Source organism: Brassica oleracea, chromosome C2 (assembly GCF_000695525.1).
Source record: "Brassica oleracea var. oleracea cultivar TO1000 chromosome C2, BOL, whole genome shotgun sequence".
Lineage (NCBI taxonomy): Eukaryota > Viridiplantae > Streptophyta > Magnoliopsida > Brassicales > Brassicaceae > Brassica > Brassica oleracea.
The window spans coordinates 42,336,029-42,361,828 of record NC_027749.1 but is presented as its reverse complement, the minus strand read 5'-3'; the positions used below and the strand labels follow the sequence as shown (position 1 = coordinate 42,361,828).

At 32.3% G+C, this 25,800-nt stretch overlaps 1 protein-coding gene, 2 long non-coding RNA genes and 1 pseudogene across 4 annotated transcripts; 3 read left to right on the top strand and 1 right to left on the bottom strand.

The window, feature by feature from the left end:
• The first annotated feature begins 1,936 nt into the window (after window positions 1-1,936).
• Window positions 1,937-3,756, top strand: LOC106324285 (annotated as a pseudogene).
• Window positions 3,757-4,779: 1,023 nt separating this feature from the next.
• LOC106325211 lies at window positions 4,780-7,860 on the top strand. Of its 2 annotated transcripts, none has more exons than XR_001266839.1 (5): window positions 4,780-5,255; window positions 6,542-6,849; window positions 6,940-7,009; window positions 7,105-7,188; window positions 7,278-7,860. It is a non-coding gene; the product is annotated as an uncharacterized LOC106325211 (long non-coding RNA). The 2 variants fall into 2 exon arrangements; XR_001266840.1 differs by having other exon boundaries at window positions 6,542-6,853; window positions 7,278-7,809.
• A 7,472-nt stretch (window positions 7,861-15,332) lies between these two features.
• LOC106327105 (receptor-like kinase TMK3) lies at window positions 15,333-18,634 on the top strand. Its single transcript, XM_013765142.1, has 2 exons — window positions 15,333-17,750; window positions 17,911-18,634. Exons 1-2 carry the CDS (start codon window positions 15,521-15,523, stop codon window positions 18,459-18,461), a joined length of 2,781 nt encoding a protein of 926 aa, XP_013620596.1. The 5' UTR covers window positions 15,333-15,520; the 3' UTR covers window positions 18,462-18,634.
• Window positions 18,635-22,625: 3,991 nt separating this feature from the next.
• LOC106326357 lies at window positions 22,626-23,299 on the bottom strand. Its single transcript, XR_001267207.1, has 3 exons — window positions 23,125-23,299; window positions 22,830-23,006; window positions 22,626-22,757 (listed from the first exon to the last, which is right to left on the bottom strand). It is a non-coding gene; the product is annotated as an uncharacterized LOC106326357 (long non-coding RNA).
• Window positions 23,300-25,800: the final 2,501 nt, after the last annotated feature.

The window sequence follows — 25,800 nt, the reverse complement described above, 5'->3', positions numbered from 1 at the left end:
TCTTCTTCGATGAAGTCGATGTTAATCAATATACGAAACAACCATGAAATCCGTTAATCATCTAATCACTGATTGTTATAAATTCAATATTGAGCTTTACTTTTTCCAGCCACTCTCCAATAGGAAAGTTACGTTGTGTTCAAAACATGTTTTTGTGCATGATCCATGTATTTTACCATCCTGAAAACATTTGAAAGCGTATTAGAAACCATTATTATGAAAAGCATACAAAAATTAAACGGCCGTAGAACTTATTGTTTAATAAATACTATTTCAAGTTTCTCGTCAGGGGTACGGGGGTTTTGTTTCGGCGAGTGAGTGAGTTTAACTTGCACACGCCATCCGTTTTTGTAAGGTTTAACCTTTTGAAGCAATATAAAACTTTTGTTTGTTGACGTGGTGGTTTATCTTTGTGATAGAAGGTGATATTGAAAGGTGTTTGGAAATGAAACTATATATAATGGCAAACTAAAACCCTTGAGCAAGAGAATATCTGCTAACCATGTGAATTATATTGCACAATATATCGGGTGTATAAAATATTATGGTTAGCAAAAATTTAGGCAATAGTTTGGATTCTAACGATTCACAATATTTGATATAGATATTTGGTGAACTAATTATTTGTGTGATTGGGCAAAAAAATACAGATTTTTTATTTAGATTTAATTCCTATAATTATTGTAGATTGGAGAACAAGTCAAGAGAGAAATAATTATTCAGTTCAAACAAATTAGGTGATTCAGTTTCTATATCTTATAGCGATATCAAATATTTCTCATTGATTACGTATGGATAGACTTAGAAATATATTATTGTTTTTACTTTGAATTTATTTATTTTTTTTTTAAAAAAGTAGAACAATCAAATTGGGGCTAATAATAATAAAACAAATAAGTAAATTGATTTTTGGGGTTCATAATAACAAAAAAACAAAAAAAAATAATTTTGTTTATTTAAAAAGGTAGATAATTTAGTAAATAGTAAATTTATTTTCGGTCAATAGTGACGAAATTAATAAAAAATTATGAATATAGTAAATCAATAATTGGTTTGAATTTTAGTTACAAAAAACAAAAACGTGAACCTCCATTTTTTATTATTTTTTAATTTGTCATGTATTTGTCTATTTATATTATTAAAACAAAAACTTATGGTAATTCTCCATTGCTTTGTATACAAGTACGCTTTGAATGATGACCAAGGAATGAAAGGGAACACTAAATTCCTTATCATTCCCAAAAAAATCACCATTCACAAGGAATAGTTTTTTCTTTTTGTTCCTCCACATTCTTTTTTTTGTAGAGAAATATAGAACAAAAGCATTCCTTGTTAAATTTGATAAGGAACAAGCATTTCTTTTCGTTCCTGCAATTTTATTCCTATAAGTTCCTTTTCTATTTGTTCCTCGTGTTCCCGAAAAGGTCACCGGTCGGAGCCGTAGATTAGCTATGGGTGAAGAAGAACAAAGATATTTTTTATAGGTTATATTAAAAAAAAACTGTCGGTTATAGTTAATTGATGCCATAATATTACTGTCATTGTTGCCATTTTTGTTGGTTAAATTAAAATTAGGAAAATGCATTTATTAATCGGAAAATAGAACATTAATTTAGGGAAATATTATTTATAATCTCAATGGCATTCTGTTGTAAATAACTTGCAAAACTAAGAGATAATTTAAATTTATACTCCTCTTTTAATAGATTAGACGGTGCAAGTATCTATCTATCTATAATAATAAAAGAGACTTTTCTGCCTCTTTGTGCAGCCACGTCGTCCTTTTGCACAGGGCAATTAACGCCATGTGGCACTTCACTAAACCTTCAGCGAAATCAATATTTTGTGTGTTTCCGTTCTTCTACTTACGTTCTTTTATTTGGGCTTTTATATTGTTTATCTCTAGGCCCAATATTCTGTATGTTTTTACAGAAAGATGAAGCTCAATGTAGGTTATATAGCCGTCGTTGTCATCCCCATGAAGGCCACTCCGATGAACGTACTGTAACGCTTTGGGTTTTCATTTATTTCCTCCCTTAATCCTAGCACTAACATTCTTCATCCCACTCGCCCACTATGTAGCATTAAATCGAGCTCAGCCTCTTCGTATGTAACCGGCCAAATGTATCCTATAAATTGGCATGGTTGCAACTATGAACACCGCCGTACTGCAATCTCTCCACCAATCTATCCAGAAAGTCTTATTCTGCGCCGCTTCTCTCCCACGGAGGTATAAAACATATTTTGATCCTGATCAGACCTTGGAGTTCCCTGATTCTACATACCTTATCTACGTTTACTAAACGTTTTGATTTCTTTACGATCTGACGAGCATCTGGGAATGTTGAGATATTATACGTGATGTACTCTCATTGCTTGGATTCAATTCATAGTGTTTTTCGAGTGATTGAGTAATCGTTTAGACTAAAGATGGAACCTTTAGTTAGCTCAATGATGATTATGTGGCTGCATTGCTTTATTAATTTGCCTAGCTCTTCCTTCATTTCCCTATCATACTGTCTTTCTCGACTTATAGTCCTAGACCTGTTGACCATTGGACAACCTCTGTTGGATGTGTGAATGTTGAGATATTTTGATGACTCGATGCGTAGTGTTTTTATTTTGTTAGTAGCTCAAGAATGATTGTGTAGCTGCTTTTTTTTGTTCTTCCTTGAAATTATTGTGCATAGACATGTTCATGTTCATTTAAGATTGATGTCGGAGTAAGGGTTTGATTAATTTTTATGTGATTTTTGTAGAAGAGAAGAAGGAGAAGCATGTTGAGGTTAAGTCTGGTTTGAACGAAGCTGATGTCTTGGTATTTCCATTTATTTTGCTTTATGTGTACATATTTTTAGTGTTCTTTTCTCTTAAAGAAACATACATAGCTTCTATTGTTTTCTATCTTGTAGATCCGTAAAATGAATCTTGAGGTAAGAAGTTTGTAGCCGAGTGCTAAAGCTGTGTGTCTTTTAAAACTAAGAGAGTATAAATCTGATCTGAACCAATTGAAGAAGGATTTCAAACAAGTGTCTTCGCCAGATGCTAACCAATCTACACGTGAAGAACTGATGGAACCCGGAATGGCGGATGTACATGCGGTAAATGGTTAAAGAAAATATATAGCAATCACATTTAGTTGTTTTGAGTTAACTCGCACAATCTCGGCTTTTGTGTCTAAGTGTTCATGCTCTTCATCTTTGTCTAAACTTAATCTTTGACGCCAGAGATGTTACATTATTGTTGTCCTTCCAGGTATCAGTTGATCAGAGTGGGGGATTTGTAATGTCAATGGAGAAGATTGACCAATCAAGCGACAAAACGGGAGAGTAGAAGATTAATGCTGGAGACAAAAGAGGTTGGCATCTCAGTTGTTGAAAATCTGAGTCAGAAAAAGCCAAACCCTCCTTCACGCTCATACTAAGGTATAGCATGAAAAAAACTTACAATTAATCAGAAAGTTGTCGGGTTTGGTTTTGGTATCTATCATTAGATCATTGAAAAAAAACTAACTCTTTGTGATTTGTGTAACAGCTTCAGGGTGTGGATGATGTCATTGACAAGAGGAAGAGAGTGTTGACAGTGACCACTATGTCAAGAAGAATGACAAATGGATCGTTGGTTCGGGAATCGTGGCTCTCATTCTCGCCATCATCTTAATCATCTCATAGAAGGTTTTTCATTACAATACAACTTCATCGGGACTGTGTATGGTTGATTCCTTTTTAATAGCCCAAATGTTTACTTGTGTTCTAAACAACCATTGTATATTGGAATGGAAATACTTCAAACAATTATTATATCTTCCCGAGTACTTTTAAAACGTCAATATCTTTGGTGTTCTGCAACTAACTACAATTATTATACAAAAACCTTTTGCATTCAGTGAATAGAGAGATGCGTCTTAGATCGAAACACATATATTACTAATAGTTTTAAAATAAACGCAATATAAAATAATATGAGGAAACAATAACAAATAGACAATACTTAAAAATATACATAAACTTATATGGGTAAAATGATCAACCAAATAAAACAAGAAGTTGTGTTACTATTAATCAAAAATGCAATATTAGTGAATTACATTAGTTAAAATGAGATAATTTGAGAACAAATGGTTGCAGAAAGTTTCAAATAAATATAGAAAATATAATTGTAACACATCAAAATTAAAAATGAAATTTTAAAAACACAAATCAGCAAAACAAAATACAAATATCAAATAATCACACAATAATTACAAAACAAACACATGTATCTACATGTTTTCCTTTTGGAACATCAACTTTATTTTATGTTTTAAGTTCAACTATTTATTTACTATCATCTATTTATTCTATTTTTATTGAATCGATCAATGAATCCACTTATGTTATTTCTTTTTGACGTAAGCAGCTTCAAAACAAAATAATACATTATCACTAACAAATGAAACAATTTCAAACTCATTAAAAAATAAAATATACAAACCCGGCGCGTAGTGCCGGAATACCACTAGTCTTTATAAATAAAATAGACTTTTCTCTCTTCTCCTTGCGCCACGTCACCATGGAGAGAGGGGCAAATTGCGCCACATCATCAGTTTCTACTGAAAAAAAAACCTGACTTCGTTCGCTTCGTTTCTAAACAAAACGCAGAACTTCCTTATCTTATTTTATCGCACTATGCTGGACTATTGGGTTTAGTTATTATTTTAGAAAAGCCCATATAGCTTTTGTGACATTCTTCCTGAGCCTTTGATTGCTTATTGTGATAAGTATCCGGAAGGACAATTGAAGATTCCCTTCTTCGGGTCTCAACGGCGACGGCGAGGAACGCTTTTTTTAGACACCTGGAAACTCCTCCTGATTCTTCAACTCACTTAAGATCAAAACCAAAACGTATTCGCGTGCCTTTCCAATGTTCTCTACCTGATATAAAAATGTATTCATATGTCCTCTAAGATCCGAATCATGCCTCAATTCTATGACGATTCTGTAGATCATCTCCCTCGGATTCAGTCGATGATCTCTGGAATATTTGGTCTTTTCTCTTCGGAAATAGGTGCCTGGAGCTTTCGGATCTTATGGATTGAAACTAACCGTCCGATTTGTAGCGATGGTTCTCGGTTTGGTTTCGGAGAGCTTTGGAGGAGATTCTAAGACATCAATCAAAGTCAATCAAAGCTTTTCACCATGCGATCTACTTACATGATTTACTTCAACAAGGACGCTTGGAAGTTTCACATGTCAGATTCTGTAAAGTCGAATCAAGTAAGTAAAAATGGAAACTGTTATGTCTCTGATACGTTTGTCTTTGCTATCGTATCGTTCGACTGCTGTCTTAAACCGCCATGGAGCACCTCACCTCCTATCATCGAACACTCCCTACCTCATCTTAAATCTGGGGGTTTTCTGCAAAAAAAACCTCAATGTGATTTTTTTTTGCAAATTAATCCGCGAACTCAAAAACCCACGGGTCAACCCTCCAAGTGCCAGTCAAACCGCAATATAACCCTCAGCCATATTTATGTGTATTTGACTGTGTATAATTTTAACATTTTTTCAATACTAGGTCGTTTTGGAGCTAATTTTTTAATGAAAAAAATTTGTTGAACCCCACCTTCATTGTGCATTTACGCAAGCTCCCATGTCCGAGAAAAACAAGGTCATTTCGTTTTAGAAATCTATATAATTGCGTTTGTTAAGTAAACAAATATATTTGTTGGCCGAGATGGTTATATAGCATGCACATGGTATTTAAGGTTCAAATTTCAAACCACGAGTTCAACATATTTTTTTCATTAAAAAATTAGCGCCAAAACGACCTAGTATTGAAAAAATGTTAAAATTATACACAGTCAAATACACATAAATACGGCCGAGGGTTATATTGCGGTTTGACTGGCACTTGGAGGGTTGACCCGTGGGTTTTTGAGTTCGCGGATTAATTTGCAAAAAAAAACCACATTGAGGGTTTTTTTGCAGAAAACCCTAAATCTGGTAAGTATTTATACAATTTTTTTTCCCCTTTATATCCTACCTTTCCTAATCTTTGGTAAACGAATGTTGCCCAAATGCAAAACCTTAGTAAAGGAGAGAAATCAAGAATTTTATATCTGGAAACAACTATGAAAGATTGGAAATACCAATAAAATGAGAAACAGTCTGCTGCAAAGGAGCTTCTTGAAAAGGCATTGTGCCATTTAATTACCGAGTGGTATATTGGGAACATGAATAGTGAAGTCAACGTAGATCCAGAAAAATGACAGATACTTTTTTTACAGAATATAGATAGAAACTCAAGTTGTCATCCCATTATAAAGACAGTGTTATTTCGTTGAGTTGTGAGTTGTTCTTTTGAATATTACGTATTTGGTTCTTCTAATGTTGTGATATTAGTCATGATAAAGGATGGGACAGTGAGAAAGTAATGTTGTTCGTTCACCTCTCTACGATTGAAATGATTCAGTATCATTTATGTTCGGTTTGTGTGAATCATTACATTTATCACTTATCTGCACTTTTTGGGCCCTCAACTCTCCCTCCATCTTTTGCAGTTGCAGCCCCTTTTTTGGATTTTGTTTGTGGCGTTTTGAGAAGAAATAGAAGAAAACAATGGCAGGAGCTGATTCTGCTCGATATCAAAGGCCGTGTTCGCGTCTGGCATGACTACCACGGCGAAGTGTCCGTCGCGAAAGCCGAGAGCTTCTTCTCCAAGCTCTCAGGGCTTGGAAATATCTTAAGGCAGCAACATGTTGCAAGTCTGTGGTTGTTGTCTAAAATGGTATGTGCCTTATGCAAATCGGGATGGTTGCTAGATAAGCTGATCAAAGGATTGATGTAAGAAGGCGTAATAAAATCTAAAGTATGTAAGTAGTACCAATTTCCGGTTTATATTTCTGCGAAAATATGCATTTATCTAAAATGAACAAAAAATTGGTTGTTTTGTCAAAAGGTTACTTGGCCAGTCTTTCTCTTTATATCCTGGGAGATCAGAGCTACCATTTCTACATGCAAATAGACAGGTTTGTTGAGGATTGAGTGCTATACTTCATAGGTTGTAGAATCAATGTCACTTTGTGGACTGTGTGACAAGATATATTAGTTTTCTCTCTGCTAGGTGGTGATTTTGCAACCGCTTGGGGATAAAGGAATCACACTTATTGGTGGAAACACGATTAGATGCTTCACGTCTTCAGACCAGGTAAGGAAAACTTTCACTTCTTTATATTATTTGTAGTTTAGAAATACTAATGGGACAATTAAAAGAGTTGGTTTGCTCATTATGTCTAGGCTTACGTAGGCTTACATTTCTTCAACTGAAAAAAGCTGGATGCGGGGAGGTGTTTTATTGGTTCAGCTTATATTTCCCAAGAAACAGATTGCAGTGAGTACCCAGCCCCGTAAAGCAGAGAAAATTCATCACATGCGTCGATCGGTTCAAAGAACTTATGAATGCGTCATCATGTGGTTTAAACACGGAGTGGAAATGTAAAAATTGCTCAAGAAATCATGAACTAAACACTTATATATCAGCGCGTAGTTCTTTTTTCAAAATAAACCAGTAATCTTCTTCACAGGATAAACTTCAAACTTCGAAGTGTTGTCTCAGTGTAGACAGGCGTTTCGTTTATGGCTGTCATTTTGAATGATCGTTCGAGAGACTAACAAATCAGTGGAAATTACGCTGAATGATGTCTCTAGACTGGAGGACAAAATATTGCTTCTCATAGAGGTTTGTATTATTTTCAGTTTTGAGCTTCTAGATGTAGATTTATTGATTCTCGCGTAATCTTTGACTTAAAATTTTTGAAAAGCTTGTGATGTGTGATTATTATGATTTAAACGTATTGAATAAAAGAGATATTTTTTCATCATACCCTTACTATTAGCACACATGTTTTTATCTTGATAGGTTTGCAAGTAGTTCATAGGGATTTCACAAATATGTTCGCATGTTACTCTCTTTTGGCAATATCTATTAGGGCCACTTGACCAAATGTCTTCTCTTTTTGTTTGATGGAACTTGAGAAAAGTAAAAACAGCCTAAGCTTATGAAGCTAATTGATGAGGCATAACAAATACACATTCAAAAGACCAGGATGATAGTAGTTCACAAAAGTGTTTTTTGCAGAAAAATAGAGTGGATGGAGTTAGAGAGAGTTCACTTCATGATGCAAGGTCCACAAAAAAAAAACTAAAATAGAAAAAAAATGTTATAAGTTAGAAAGTTTTTAGTAATTTTTTGCCAAAAAGATCTTTTAGTAAGTATGATTAGTTAACTCTTTCAATACATCAATTTAACAATTTAAATATTTTCATTACAATTTAAAATATTTTATATTATTTATTCATTCACTTACCCGTCCGTAGGGCGGGTTATACCCTAATATAAATATATATCTAACTATATTCGTCTAAGACCGATCTATGTTGTTGAAATAAATTGAGACATTCGTAATGTTATCACATGTCACTTTTTTTTGAACATTCACATGTAACATGTTCATAGTTGTTTTATTCATGTTGGATTAAAAAATACAGCTTTGTCATTTGATTTATCATATCTTTTTGTTATTTCATGAGGTTACAAATACCATTAGGACATCAAGTATCGTTGCATCATACAGATTGGTCCGCTTGAACATCACTGAAAACGTTGTAGACTAATTGTATGTTCTCATGTAGTCTAACCATTTTTCAGACATAAAAATGTGTCCCACCTACATTTCGTGAAATAAAAGTATGTTTTAAACAAAATACGTACATGGTTGGTGCGTATGATGCAATGATATTATCCTTACCCACTTACTCTCAACTACTTTCAACTTTCAACTATCTACGATAATACTATATGAGATACTCTATATCTTAAACGTTTATAGTCGAACTTCAATACTTAATTTTAAATGCAGTTTTTAATAGTAGCTGACCAAAAAAAATGCAGTTTTTAATACTTTTAATGTCGTATAGTTTTTTTGTATCAGTGAACACAATACAAAAGACATATCTACTTTATTAAAACAGAAGTACAAATAAGAAATAACCCTAAGACTTACAACTTAATTACAATACAATGCCATTGAAGTAATTAATAAATTAAATCTAAATTAATTTGTTTTCTAAATCTATTTCACAACAAATTCATAATAAATATTACACTTAATGCACATTAATACTATAAACATCTACTTTATTAAAACAGAAGTACAAATAAGAAATAACCCTAAGACTTACAACTTAATTACAATACAATGCCATTGAAGTAATTAATAAATTAAATCTAAATTAATTTGTTTTCTAAATCTATTTCACAACAAATTCATAATAAATATTACACTTAATGCACATTAATACTATAAACATTAATATGTAAAGCAGAAAACCTCTTTCCATAAATTTGTGGGTATTATCCTCTATTAAATAATGTTTATTATATTTTTCAAAATTTTATTGTTAATGAAATCAATTAACAATATTTAAAAAAATTAAAAGATATGCCGTATTTGGGAATAAAAACTTAATAATGAAAACATATTTAAAAATATCAATTTTAAATGATAATTCTAAATTTGTACCTAATTAAATTTTCAGATAACCAATTTGGCAAATCTATTTAATTGACGATATTATTTTAGATATATATAACTAAAATGCTATTAGAAAATTATTTTTAAATTATGTATGATATTAATTATGTTCAATTGAATTTTACCTTAAATTATTTTTCTTTAGTAAGGATTTGAAATATTAGATTTGGCAATAACATGTACATTTAAGTATTAGTATTAAAAAAATTAAAAACACCTAAGATTTTTCTTATGAGAAACTTGTAATAAGGAAAGTTTCAAAAGAATATTCTTCAAGTTTGGTATGTAAAGAAAAACATTTAGACAAGATAAAAATGTTCTAAAAAAAGAAAAAAAAAGTTCATATAAAATAAAAATCCTACATATAATAAAATGTTAAAGTCAATAAGTTAAAATAAAATTAATTTGATAATAATATAAATACAAGAAATGCAATTACTCATTCTAACAAATTACTCATTTTAATAAGTATAATATAAATATTTTACTAAAAATGCATGACAAATATTTATATATCGGGTTGAGAAATTAAAAATTAAGACTACTTATATAACGGGTTGAAAATTTAAATATAATTATCATTTATGACCAAAAAACCTATCAAAACATCTCAAATATTATTTTCGCATATATATGTTAGTTTATGGAAAACACACACATAAACTAAAAATAAACTAAAATATATATTTTAATTATTATGCGTATAATACGTGAAAAATAAATAAATATTATATTATTTATAGAAAACAAAAGTATATTCCTAAAAAATGAAAAGTGGTTTCTCTTTTTTATTGGGAACCCAAATGTTGTAAATAATTTTTTCCAACGCGTATCAAACCCGACCAATGAAAGGCTACTATCATTTCCTTTACCACTAGCCAACTCGATATCGGGTAAATAAAAATGATATCGGTTAAATAAAAACAAATATTCGCGTGATATTTGCATTTACAGTTATATAAATCATTTTACTTTTACTATTAGTGGAATTTGTAACAGCCATATATTTATTATGTGATGTATTTTTGTCACCATTTTATTATAATTTTATATATTATATAATGGTGTAAAAAATATTTAGTTAGTAAACAAAAAAAACACCCGTCCGGTCGGGCGGGTCGAGCTCTAGTTATATATTAAAACAGAAGTCACAACCTTGATTCATGTGTGATTTTTGTGATTTTTTAAAAAATGGACATAATGAACTTATTCCTAAAAATTCATGTTACATTTAATCTCTGATCTTATCATTTAAATTTTGGGCATACCAGAAATTTTTATTGAGCTATCAATAATTAGATTTAAACAATAGATGATTCATGAGATTTATAGATAGTATAAATTAAATAGATATAATTTAATGTTGTAATATTATACCTCCATATGTTAATTATTTAAATATTTGTCGATGTTAACTATTAAAATTATAAAGATTTTTTTTTTTAAATAACAAAAATCATATTATCTAACAATGATTAATATTTACTGCCTTAAACCAATGAAAATAAATTTTAAACTATATAGTTTATTTTTAAAATTAAACAAAAACTAAATGTTTAATTATTTACTCGATAATATAAATCTATGAAGCGAAAAGCTTAATTTTTTAAAAAAATTCAAAATTTGTGAAATGTTACAATATGACAATATAACAATATTTTACTAATCTTTATATATATAGTTACGATTTTAATAATGAAATAATAATCCAAAAATATATATATATATATATAAGAAGATACAAATACATGTGAAAGTTTGAAACAATCTATTCAATGAAAAAAATATACCGTAAAATTATTATGTTTTAAAAATTGATAGACACATATATATTATAATATATACCAATTTAAAATTGAAAACAAAATGTTTATATAAAAATAAATGAAAACAAAAATCTGCGCGGTTGCGCAGATCGAGATCTAGTTCAATACCATTAAAAGAGAATAGACTAAATTATCGCGAAACTGGCCAGTCTTTCGAAACTGGTCAGTCTTACTCATTGGTATATTCACCAAACGAACAACGTATAAAGGTTAACTGCGTCAACCCATGTTCTAAAACATGCCGCCTAGGGCGGTAAAATCGCCGAAAAAACGTAAATCGGCCACCAAGCGTGGCGAGTCAGAGTGAATCGGTAAGAAAATCGGGACTCCTGAAGCTTAAATTTTTATTCGTTTCATCTTTTAATCGACTAATAAACATGAAATTGGCAAAAAAACAAAGAAATTTGATGTGTAGCTCGTGTAAAATCAAAGAGCCGCCGGCCTAAATGCTGCAGAAACCCTAAATTTATAAAGAAGAAGACGACTATTAAATGTCATAAATACCCTTCATTAAACTTGAGTACTAAAAACACGCAACACACCTCTTCTGCGCTTCGAACTTGGGTTGTTGACCTTTTCAAAGACGCGTAAACCACTGCGCCAAGTGATATTATATGTATTTGGTTTGAAATACTCTAAAATAAATCGGCGATTAATCCCCGTATAATATCCGATTTTTTCATTAGGCACTAGGTGCTACCCGAGCATACGCGTAACGCCCGGCGAGTTTCCGGACACGGGCGTCAACTGATCAAAATGGGAAGTTAAAAGTTAACGGTGACGACCGTTATACCAATCCGCCGAATATCAAGACAATGCATGGCTCCGGATTTCACGGCCTCTGTCACTACAGTTCTTTTTTGTCAGGACTACAAATCGCATTTATCTTGTTGGTCAACATTTGGTAAGGAGTTCAGACCATGCAAATGACACATTAGTATGTAGTATGTACTATCCCATTTTTAATTATTATTATTCAAACAATGAAAAGAAAGAATATTACGATTACTCACGAAACCGTGTGACGGATGAATACAGTAAATTAATAACTAGATATTACCCTTTATCTTAATCTGTCTTTAAAACGTTACATATGATTTTCCCGCTAATTTGACCCTAATTATTCCATCCATGTATTGAATGACTTACCATCATCTTTTTTTTTTGAAAAAGACTTTTATAGTAAACACTAGGATACGAACTACGCAAGAGTTTATTTATATATATTATCGATAATTTCTTTTATATATTTGATCATTTTATATATACGTATACAATATTTTTTGTTATTATTATATAATTTCTTTCCGATGGATCGGATCAATTTTTATTAAAAATTATGAAACAAAACTATAATTAATATATCATGGGTTGATCGGATTGAACATTAAACAAATTATGACATAAAAACTTTATTTTTTCCATCGAACACATCCTTGAAAAAAGTGAATAGTATTGTTTCCACAGTTGAATTATTTTGACTTTTATCTTTCATATGGTTTTGAAAGCTTTCAAATCAACCATTGAATTGATACATGTCATTTTAATGTTTTTAGTCATATACTTAAGAAAAACTTACACTTTTGTAATTTAAAGTCAGTTTAAAAAAAAAACAAAATATAACATATAAGAAAAAATCTAACATATAAGAAAAATATAACGTATAAGGGGTCCTCATTTTTGTATCTTATATATTAAAACAGAAGTCACAACTTTGATTCATGTGTGATTTTTTTAAAAATGGACCTAATAGACCTATTCCTAGATTGTCATATTGCATTTAATCTCTAATGTTATCATTTAAATTTTGGGCATAATATAAATTTTTATTGGGCTATCAATAATTTGATTTAAACAATAGATGATTCATTGGATTTATAGATAGTATAAATTAAATAGATATAATTTAATATTATAAAACTATACCTCCATATGTTAATTATTTAAATATTTGTCGATGTTAACTTTTAAAATTATAAAGATTTTTTTTAAATAACAAAAATCATATTATCTAACAATGATTAATCTTTACTATCTTAAACCAATGAAAACAAATTTAAACTATATACTTTATTTTAAAAATTAAACCAAAACTAAATGTTTATTTATTTACTCGATAATATAAATCTATGAAGCGAAAAGTTTAATTTTTTAAAAACTTTCTAAATTTGTGAAATGTTACAATATCTTTGGATATTACAATAAAATAACATTTTACTAATCTTTATATATATAGTTACGATTTTAATAATAAAATAATAATCCGAAAATATATATATAGAAGAAGATACAAATACATGTGAAAGTTTGAAATAATCTATTCAATGAAAAATATATACCGTAAACTTATTATGTTTTAAAAATTAATAGACACATATATATTATAATATATACCAGTTTAGAATAAAAAAAATATTTATATAAAAATAAATGAAAACAAAAATCCGCGCGGTTGCGCGGATCGAGATCTAGTTTTAAAGTTGTTTTAAAAAAAAATATAACATATATATAAGATTTTCTCATTTTTGTAATTTAAAGTCATTTTAAAAATTTTAAAATATAACATATAAGAAAAAATCTATTTTTTTATTATATGGTTAATGTGATTGTTTAATTTTTTTAAATAATATAAAATTAAAGAAAAATGAAGAAGGATTTAAAAATTGTTATCAAATCTTTATTATTCATAATCATTAATTGTCATATATATGTAAATCATATTAGGTAATTCCGTAGTTTTTATTTAAGAATAGAATACACATTTTTTTATATTTTGAGTTAATATAATGTTCTCTACTGTTATATAATTATGGAAAAACGGGACAACCTTAGATTTAACTATAGTTTATATTAAGTATTCTAGAATTCTTAAAAAAAGATTTAGAAGGCATTTAGATGTGCCACATAAACGAAAGATCTTTTTAAATTAATACAAAATTAGGGTTACATCTTTTCAAATACTTTTTAATTACTCCCTCTGTTTCTTAATATTACATAATCTAGGAAAAAAATTTGTTTTAAAAAGATATATTTTTTACATTTTCAAGACATGTTTTATTAACTAATTGCAAATTTCAAAAAACTTAATTGCATTTACTGAATTGTTATTGGTTTAAAATTATGAAACAAAGATAAACACAAAAAAATATGCAAATTTAATGTGTTTTATTAAAATGTGTGAAAAATCTAGAATATGCAACATTAAAAAACAGAGGGAGTAATATATATGGGATATATATGACGCGTTTGTTAATTTGTCATACAAATTGGTAATAGAAGAAAATAATATTCTCTTACAGAAGCAAAAGAAAACAAGGAAAACAATTTTTTTTTATAGAAGCAAATGGAAACAATGTGAAGAAAAATCCAAGATCTACACGCAATATTTAAAACAGGAAAGACAATCGAAGTTATTAGCAGTTAGCCGAAAATGCCAAAATACACAATCATAGAGATGTATATTATATGGAAGAAAATGTTACAAAATCAAGACCATATCATTTTCTTATCTAGGTAGATTTTTCTTTCTTTCTAAGATTAAAGGGTAATGGAGTATTTTTTTTTTTTCTTTGATAAAAGATTAGGTAATGGAGTAGTTACCATTTTTTCTTACAAATTCTTACACTGAAATTATTTTCTCAGACAAACAATTAATGTTAAATTATCTTGCAAACATATCATAGATTTTGTAGCTTCTCCACAACCACAATTCTGATATTTGAAAACTTAGCGTGTATCTAAACATAAACATAGTAGATAATCCTCATTTGTATAATTACAGATTTTTTAGCGGATATTATCCAGTTTTACTACCGAACTACGACGCGTGCCAGCTGTGTCCTACCACACTTAAATAAACAAAAATAAAATAAAATAAAAAACTAAGAGAATAAATTCATCTTTAAATTTCTCTGGTTCATCCATTTCTCTCCAGAAGAATAAAAATCTATTTATTTAATTATGCTTTTATGATTCCATACTCTATTATCTCTCTCCCTCCATCTCCGCCGATTCCATCTCTGAACTTTCCACTCTCTCTGTAAAAAGGAAGCGCCTCTCCTTCTCCTCCCTCAATGCCACCATAAAACCCTAGAAAAAAGCTCCATCCTTTACCTTCGCAATGACGAAATCTCATCTGGGTATCATCCTCTGTTTCCTCCTTTCCTTACTAACCTTCGCATCTTCTCAAACCAGCGTCGACGGCCCCACTATGCAAGCCCTCAAATTGAGCCTAAACCTCACTAAAGGCGTCGACTGGTCCAACCCCAACCCTTGCAAATGGCCAACCGTTCAGTGCGACGCAAGCAACAGAGTCACTCGAATCCAACTCAACAACAAAGGAATCCGCGGAACCCTCCCTCCCAATCTCCAAACCCTAACCGAGCTAACCGTCCTCGAGCTCTTCCAGAACCAAATCTCCGGTCCGATCCCCGATCTCTCCGGTTTAACCCGGTTACAAACCCTGAACCTCCACAACAACCTCTTCGACTCTGTCCCCAAGAACCTCTTCTCAGGCCTAACCTCTCTCCAAGCAGCTTACCTCGAGTACAACCCTTTCTCTCCTTGGGAGATACCCGAAACCCTAAAAGAAGCGACCTCTCTTCAGAACCTCTCTTTGACGAGCTGTAACGTCACCGGGAAGATACCTGATTTCTTCAGCTCTCAGTCGCTTCCTAGCTTGACGAGACTCCAGCTTTCTCAGAACTTGTTGCAAGGAGAGCTGCCTCCTAGCTTTGGAGCTTCTTCGTTGCAGAGTTTGTACCTCAACGGGCAGAAACTAAACGGTTCCGTGTCTTTATTACAGAACATGACTTCGTTAGTTGAGGTTGATCTGCAAGGTAACGCTTTCTCAGGTCCGATCCCTGACCTCTCTGGTTTACAGTCTCTAAGTGTGTTCAATGTAAGAGAGAATCAGCTCACTGGTGTTGTTCCACCGTCCTTGACTGGTCTCAAATCGCTTACTACTGTGAACCTAACCAACAACTACTTTCAAGGACCTACTCCACAGTTTGGAAAATCAGTTGGTGTTGATGTAATAACCAATACAAACAGGTTTTGTCTGGAGACTCCCGGTACTCCTTGTGACCCTCGTGTCAGCACATTGCTCTCTGTTGCCGAGTCGTTAGGTTATCCAGTGAAGCTAGCCACGAGCTGGAAAGGGAATGATCCGTGTAATAGCTGGCTTGGGATAACTTGTTCTGGAAGTAACGTTACGGTGGTGAATCTTGGGAGACAAGGGCTTACCGGTGCTATATCTCCTAGCTTTGCTAAGATTACTTCGTTGGAAACTATTAATCTCTCTGATAATGACCTCACCGGGAGTATACCTAATGAGCTTACCACATTGCCTAAGCTTAAGACGCTTGATGTGTCTGACAACAATATCTACGGAGATGTGCCGAAGTTTGGGATTGGTGTTAATGTGGTGACTACTGGTAACCCTAACATCGGAAAGGACGGACCTTCACCACCGGGTGTGTCTCCTGATGGGGATGGAGGAAGTTCTAAGATGTCAAGTAAGGTCAAGATCATTGTTCCTGTGGTTGGTGGTGTTGTTGCTGTGTTGTGTTTAGTAGGGCTCGGTGTGTGTCTTTACGCGAAGAAAAGAGCGCGACCGGCTAAAGTTCAGAGTCCGAACAGCCACATGGTGATACATCCGGATCACTCTGGTGATGGAGACGCTATTAAACTCAGTGTTGCAGCTTCTAGTGTTGGAGGAGGAGGAGGGACAGAGAGCTCTTCCAGTGACATTCATGTGGTTGAGTCTGGTAACTTAGTTATATCCATTCAGGTTCTGAGGAATGTGACAAACAACTTCAGTGAAGAGAACATTCTCGGGAGAGGCGGGTTTGGGACAGTTTACAAAGGTGAGCTTCACGATGGAACTATGATAGCCGTGAAGAGGATGGAGCCTTCTGCTGTGAGTGACAAGGGACTTGAAGAGTTTAAGTCAGAGATCACTGTCTTGACCAAAATGCGTCACCGTCATCTTGTTGCTCTTCTTGGATACTGTCTTGACGGTAACGAAAAGCTTCTTGTCTATGAGTACATGCCGCAGGGGACCCTGAGCCAGCATTTGTTCCACTGGAAGGAAGAAGAGAGAAAACCGCTTGATTGGACTAGAAGATTGGCTGTTGCGTTGGATGTAGCTAGAGGTGTGGAGTATCTACACACGCTTGCTCATCAGAGTTTCATCCATAGGGATCTAAAGCCATCGAATATCCTTCTTGGTGATGATATGAGAGCTAAAGTCTCTGACTTTGGGTTGGTTCGGTTAGCCCCTGAAGGCAAATACTCCATTGAGACTAGAGTCGCTGGGACCTTTGGTTACCTTGCTCCAGAATATGCAGGTTTGTACTGTGATCCAAGTGTTAAAGTTTCATACTTTGATCGTTTTGCATTGACCCAAGTGTTAAAGTTTCATACTTTGATCATTTTGCACTGACCCAAGTGGTAAAGTTTCATACTTTTAAACGTTTTGCTAATGCTATATGGTTTTGATTTTGGCAGTGACGGGAAGAGTGACGACCAAGGTAGACATATTCAGCCTAGGAGTCATACTTATGGAGCTTATTACTGGTCGTAAAGCTCTTGACGTGACGCAGCCTGAAGACAGCGTGCATCTAGTGACGTGGTTCCGTCGTGTAGCTGCCAGCAAAGACAAAGACAAAGACGCCTTCAAGAACGCAATAGACCCAAACATCGAACTCGACGAAGAGACTTTAGCCAGTGTCCAAAAAGTCTGGGACCTTGCTGGTCATTGCTGTGCTCGTGAGCCTTACCAAAGACCAGACATGGGTCACATTGTCAACGTCCTTTCTTCACTCACCGTCCAGTGGATACCCTCTGAGGCAGATCCTGATGACCTCTACGGGATAGACTATGATATGCCTCTTCCTCAAGCTGTTAAGAAGTGGCAAGCTAATGAGGGACTTAGCCAAACCATGGATGACTCTGGATATTCGTCTTCAGCTTATGGAAGTAGAGATAATACACAGACGAGTATCCCTATTCGGCCATCTGGTTTTGCTGCCTCTTTCACTTCTGTGGATGGACGTTGATGAAATAAATAATGACTGCATTTTCTTATGGTTTCGTTAAAACGTTTTAGTAGTAGTAGAAGATTGTTTTTGTTCTTCCTTTTTTTCTTTCTCACAAGCCTTTACTTATGACTTGTTATCTATCTTTTTCATGCAAGCTTTTGGTTTAAGGTCTTATCATCTTTTGTAGTGTTTATGCAAATACAAAACCTTCTTTTGAGAGTTCGTATATATGAACTCTTTATTCCTACTTCAGCGTTTCTTCCACAACAATAATTCAGAATATTGGATATGATGGTGTGCGACCGTTTTTGCTCAACGCGAACGGCAAGTAGTTTGACTTCACAAGCCCATCCATATGCAATGCATTTCAAAGAGAAGACCCGTTAACTGCCCGAGCGGATATTAATGGACCCAACTTTAGAGGATGTTCACGCAAGTCGCAACTATACAACCCCAATGAATAAGTTTCCTGAGAACCGTGTTTTTTGTTTCTATGTTCGTTTTTTTTGCACGGATTATATTATTCAAAAAAAGTTCAAGATTACAACCGGAGTGATACTTTCAACTAAGATGACTACAACGGCAATACTCGATGGTACAGTGAAACGATAAATCCTAAAATAATGGTGTTAACATGAGAGGCTTGCTCAAAGTAAAGAAACCCAAAGATAATCTTCACTTGTATTTCTGCAGCGGAAGCTCCAAAGAGCTTTTCATAGTTGAAAACGACGTTGATATATCCAAACAACAAAGTTTGAAAGAGCGCAAAATTGCCTGAATAGGATCTAGATTTGGTTAAACAGCTCATTAGACAAATAAGATCAGTTTTAACACCAATAAGGCTTTCCGGAAAGACTAGATGAATCTCAAAAGCAACGAGGAGCAAACTGTTGAGGATGGTGAGACAGTTGAGGGTAATACAACAACATATGATGAAAGCTCAATTAAATTTCCTTGGTTAGAGAGAAGCCAAGAACTCTAGTTCTAAAGAACTCGTCAGGCATGACATAAAATGCCATTTCTCCATAGACAGAGATATTCATCATGACAGTTCGAAGCTCAGTACACGTGAAATGCTGCAATGGAGAATGAGGATCCTCAAGAGGCACCCCATTAGGAGGACAGCTAGGAGAAGCAAATGAAAGCGTATTAGATGAATTCTGAGGTATAGTACCTTCTTGTCCTTGAGAATCATATGCTGATCAGACATGCCAGTAACAAAAATCCATGCTAATCTCAGTCCAAAACCCTGAAGTAATGTAGCTATTGGGGATCTGTTGGTGCTATAGAAAAGCGGCGGTAACGTTTGATGATTGACCACGAAAGAAGGATGTTGACGGTGTCTGTTGAAATGTGTTGCCGAGAAAGGGTGTCTGTTGAAGCTTGTGATCTTTGCAGAGAAAGGATGCCATGCGGGTCTAAGAAAAAGGTCATTTCTTCTAAGAAATCTTAAAACATATTACCATTTTTATTTTTATTAATTGTTAATTTAAAGGCAAATCTCCGAAAGAATTTTAATTTTTTTTTTGACAAAAAATCACACAAAGACGAATATGACCACAAAAATTAATTTTTAAAGAGATGATAGAAAAGTAACTTTTCTATCTTTTACCCCCCAAAAAAAATTTCTATCTCTATTTTGTAGATATATAACTATAAATAAATAAATTAAAATATTCTTAATTTTTGAAAAATAATATTCATCTTTTTGAAGTGTTTTGATTTATTTTTAAATCCGAATAATTGGAACTAGTTTTAAAATTATTAATTTAAAAAAGAATCCTAAAATTCAGCCTTCAAATCTCACCCCTCAAATCTAATCATAAGTCTATATTAGAGCATCTCCATCCCTACTCCATATTTTAGAGTAATTTTTTAATTTTTTGTTCATTGCTTCATTTTCTACTCCATTTTGAAGTAAAATATGAAGTGATAGAAATGTCTTACTTAATTTTGTGGATATAAGTAACTTTTACTTCTTTAACTATTTTAGTTATTTTAATCTTTATTAGATTTTGATCCGCCCTTTAAAAGGACGGGATTATCTCTTTTTAAAATATTATATTTTGTAACATATATTTTTGTATGAAATAGGTAATGTGTTTTTGTGTATATATGTAGTAGTTGTTATATATATTTAGGATGAATTTTTAAAACTCATAATCAACTTGCATTAGCCAACTTGTTCTTCTTACATGAGTGTATCAGCTTCTACATAATTTTCCAGCCATCTTGGTACTAGTATAGTTTAGGGATATTAGACATGAATGTAAAAATCTCCTTCTCTATCCTGTCAGCTGCCTTCCTCTTGGATTATAACTCATTTTCCAGTTCTGAACCTGTGACAAATAATGATGGATCACAGCAATCGTAGGCTGCAACATAGGCCACACTTCATCTCCGTTCCCCATTCTTGTTAAGGTTAGGGAGTCTGTTTCAAACACAACATTCTTGTACTGAAATGAAGCAATCATACTTGCTGCCCACTTTAAAGCTTCCGCCTCCGTTTCATTGCTGGATCCCAATCTCGTCACTGCCTTTGCGCCTTCCTAAATCATCTGCCCCTTTTCGTTTTTACAAATTCATCCCACTCCACTGGTATTTCTTTGATTATCATCGGTATTGCATTTCAACCAGTGTCACCGGGGGTTTCCAAACAGCTTGCTGTTTATTGATGATGTGGTTTTTGCTTCATCTGCTCTTAGACTCATTATATTCTCCCTGCTTCCTGTCTCTCCAATCCCCTGCATCTTCTTTGGCCTTCGTAACTATACTCATTTCCTCAAAATCTCTTCCCTTGAACATAAATTCATTTCTATTTTTCCATAATCTCCGTAACAACCAAGGGACTAAACCTGCTTGTATATCATTTCTAGGGTACTCTTTTCCAGGTTCAGTACATGAAATATATTTGAGTACAACAATTCTGTCATCTAAAAGTGACCATTTACTTTATCTAAGTAAAAGAAAAAAAACAGAAAAAGGAAGAAAGAAAATAAGACCAGAGAGACGGCTCTTGACCGACGAACAATCTATAACTGCAAAATAAAAAATTAATGGTAAAATCAAAGGTCTACCACGTATATTCAAAAAAGACAACTTCAAAATGAAGAAATCGTAAGGTATAAATCATTTGCTCACCTTAAATTGTTTTAGTTCGATCACTTACAAAATAATAAAATTTTATCTTTGTTCACAGATCATAACAGAAAAGGGTTTTCTTTTCACGGATCCTAACATGCAGATGAAGAGTTTCTTAGATCTGAAATATTTTGAATGGAACCGGACTGGACGAACATCATCTGTATCATAGATGGGAGACTTTAAGACCTCTGAAGAAACAAACAAAGGTAACTGTTAATAAAGCTTCTCCATCACTTCTCAGAACAACTTCAATGGTTTCGGAACTTAATTTTGATTTTTCTACAAGTCACTTAACCGTAAGTACAAATGTGTATTCAGGTCATTGGTGATGCAAATAGCTGAACAGAGAATATTATAAGAAATACACCATTACACTTTCGTCTAATTAGTCAATATTGGTTATACTGCTACGAAAATAACAAACTCCTAATGATTCTTATAAACCTCCAATTTATCATTTGTTAATAGGATGTATGAATGCTTTTGTATTTGTGATTAAGGAACACAATATTCTGTAACTTTTTTTATTTACATGTTTTAGGTGTTTGAAGGAATAAAGATCATTGGTTGTCTTCTTCGCCTGCCTGATAGGAAATAATTAAAAGTGAAGCATTACTACCACCATAGAAGATAATTTTGTTGATACAATCGTAAAAATCTTTCAGTGTATTAGACTCTTTTTTTTGAGCAACCAGTGTATTAGACTTTCTGATATATTATGTGGCTTTAGCAGGACCATCTCCGTGCTGCATGCCCCGCATCCGAATGTGAAAAATAAGTAAAATGATGAAATTTCTCCAAAAACAAAAACAAAAGGTAATGTATTATTCACAGCAGAACTATATTAGTACTACTTTAGTAAAACATAATCAGTAAATTGGATATTTATACAATTAAATAAAATATTGCAAATAAATAATTGACTATAACAAACTGAATAACCATTACGTGTTTTGGTGAGGAACAGTCTTTGTTCTTTTGAGTCTGAACGATGGTAGTGTTTGTTTCCTTTCCTTTATATACATTATCAGAGTTAAAAAAAAAAAAAAAAACTGAGTAACCATTTATCACGCTTAACTCTTCTCTGATTGCTCAAGCTTATTGCAATCTTTTTCAAGATTTTCTTCATTGGTTTCAAACAATGTAATCGCTCTTTCCTCATCATTGAATCTGAATTTAAATATATAAAAGATTAGTTAAACCACTGATATTTAAAATCAAACTAAATGTAGAATGACTCACGAGTTCTTAAATTTTTCTGCAAACCCCCATCTTGTATGTATGATTTGTTGACCGATACATTTCTGGTGCAGTACTCAGGTTAAAATTCTAGATGTTTATCCATGCTACAACCGGAAGAAGCCTTCCTTAACTCTTTAGGTATGTCTTCTTGAATGAGGGATGGATTTTGTGACCCTTCTACATGTTCCATATACCAATACAAAAGTTATGTTAGTAAAAATGAATACAGCATAAAATATATGAGTTGATAAAGATTGTTTTCAGAAATATATAGGTTGTTAGTAAAAACACTTACATTCTCATCGGCTAGGATGAACTCCATGGTTTCGCCTGATAAGTTAGTGTTGTGTTTCCAAGAGTGTAGCACTTTTACATGAGCCAACCATCCCGATTTATATAGTAGAATCCGTAAGGTAAAAATCGTAAGGTCAAAAGGGTTTAGAAAAAAATTGTTTCATAAGAGTGTCGAAGGTTTCATATTTATAATATGAAGAATTTTAGGTGTATAGGTAAGTTTAGGAAATAACGTGTAGCATATTTTAAAATATTCTAAATTTGAAACTTGGTAGATTTTGTGAATCAAAACATAGTTTGTATTTACTTGTATCAATTTTTCCGGATATGATTTTGTAAAATGAGTATATTCGGTGACCATAATTTGGAAAACAATATTAACTATATTTATATGGCATATTTGATCATGATTGTTGCCTAAAACTATTTTCAAGAATTAAATAATAGATTAAGAATAATAAAAAATGCCATATATTTAGGAGCGTATCTAGCAATCGTTATGTTTCGTTGGGCTAAATGATATTGCTTGTTGATCAAGTTTGAGAAAGCAATATTTTAAAAATATTCAGCTAAATAATATTGAATTTATTATTGGAGATTACAACGATTATGAAAGCTATTACAACGGGATTGGGTTAGGAATATACTCAGTATATAATTGGAGATTACAACGATTCTAATAATCAATTATTAGTAAATCTAATATCTATTGTAAACTTCAAAAATTGTAAGCTTGACAAATATTTCATAAATTGGAAACAATTATAAGCTTAATATTCTGTGTATAATCATATTTTAAATAGTTTTAGCTTTCATTATAGTTAGCTTTATATTATGTGTAGAATCATATGTTAAATTAATTAACGTTTATTATATTTAAGGGTTTAGAGTTTGTATAGTTTAGGGTTTGTTTAGTTAGTAAATTCTTAGGCTCGTATTAAATAATTATGGTAAAACCTTAAATGTTGAAACATGAGGGTTGATGGAACATGATGATTTAAGTTTCATAAAAAAATTGGTACATTTATTTTTTAACCAATGAAAATAAGTGTATTCAAGAAATTATCCTGTTGGTTTTAATTATATGTACAGTTTTGATTGCATATATAATGTGATCGGTTATAAATGTTTAGTTACATTAAAAGGGGAAAGATTTTTTTTTTTTAAAGGTGTTGCATTATAAGGAAAATCGTGGAATATATTATAAATAAAAATCATAGGTTTTAAATATTCCAGTGGCAGGAATCTGTAAATGTTGTTGAAACAGAAGGACACCTCAAAAAATGACATTCTGTTTTAATAGTATTGACTAGATTTTGATCCGCGCTTTAAAAGCACATGATTATTTTCGTTGAAAATTATATTAGATTTTAGTTTTCAGAACGTTAATTTTTTATCGACAAAATTGGTGATCTAACGAATTAAATATATGTGACAATTATATTGTTTGTATTATAGTGATGTTTTGTTAACCAATGAGAATAATGAAAAGACTTTCAATATGTATAATCTAATTGAAATCAGTTAAGAGTGTGAGAATGATTTTTAAAATTATCATTAACTAAACAATACTAAAAATGGTATACTATCTCAAAATCATAAATTTATAAACCATCATTATACATTTATACTAACAATGTCAATATTTATTTTAAACCACGGGGTGGTGGGCTAGTGGTCTTGAGGCAGTTACCACAACCGATACGGATCCGAGTTCGAATACCCCCTGTGGCCACGGAATGCTTTACGCTCATCCCAAGTTTAAAATTAACGCGGCGTTGGTGCCGGGTCCTTGGGTAATGGGTATTAGTGCCGGCTGGTTCCGGGCCAAGGGAATTAGATGGTTGGCAATCGGAAACCACGTGCGGATTACGGGCCTATGGGCAAACGGAAACTACGTGCGGATTACGGATCGCCTTTGAACCTCCTGCTAAAAAAAAAAAAAATGTCAATATTTAAGATATTTAAAATAAAGTAACCAAATGTAAATTAGATTAAATAATTGGCTTTAGGAGTTTATTTAACAATTTATATTGTATTGATCTAAATGGGGTAAGCTATAATTATATTAATCTGCACGTGTTTAACGTTAGCTCATTAACAATGAGGCTCTATATAAAAGAAAAGCAAATGGAACGCATTGTTTTTTCTTAACTCTTCAAAAATATCTATTTGAAAAGTCTACATTTTCTCTTTATCAAGAGTAAGACCCGATTCTTTTGCGATTCACTACTGTCAAACCAATCTCTCAGATCTTTTCAGGTGTATGTCCTCCTGATAAAGTTATTTGTCTCTTCCTGGTACAGTTTTTTACTTCTTTGCTATGTCTCTTAGTTATTTTACATAGTTGTATATTGTTAATTAATAATCTATATTATTAAAAGAGAAGTACCCATTTGAAAATGTTCTTACTTCATTAATTAAACTCTCTATTTTTTTGTTTGTCTTTTTCAGTTGCATTTATGAAATATCCTAAAACGAATAAAACTGTCTAATTTATTACTTGTCTTTTCAGTTACATAAATGAAATATGCTTAAATGAATTTAAACTTCCTATTTTATTGTTTGCTTTTTTCAGTTACCTTAATGAAATATCCTTAAATAAATTTGGACATAATATCATTTAATCAACAAAAAAAAACTCATGAGTTATCCTTACGTGCATAATTTTAATAAT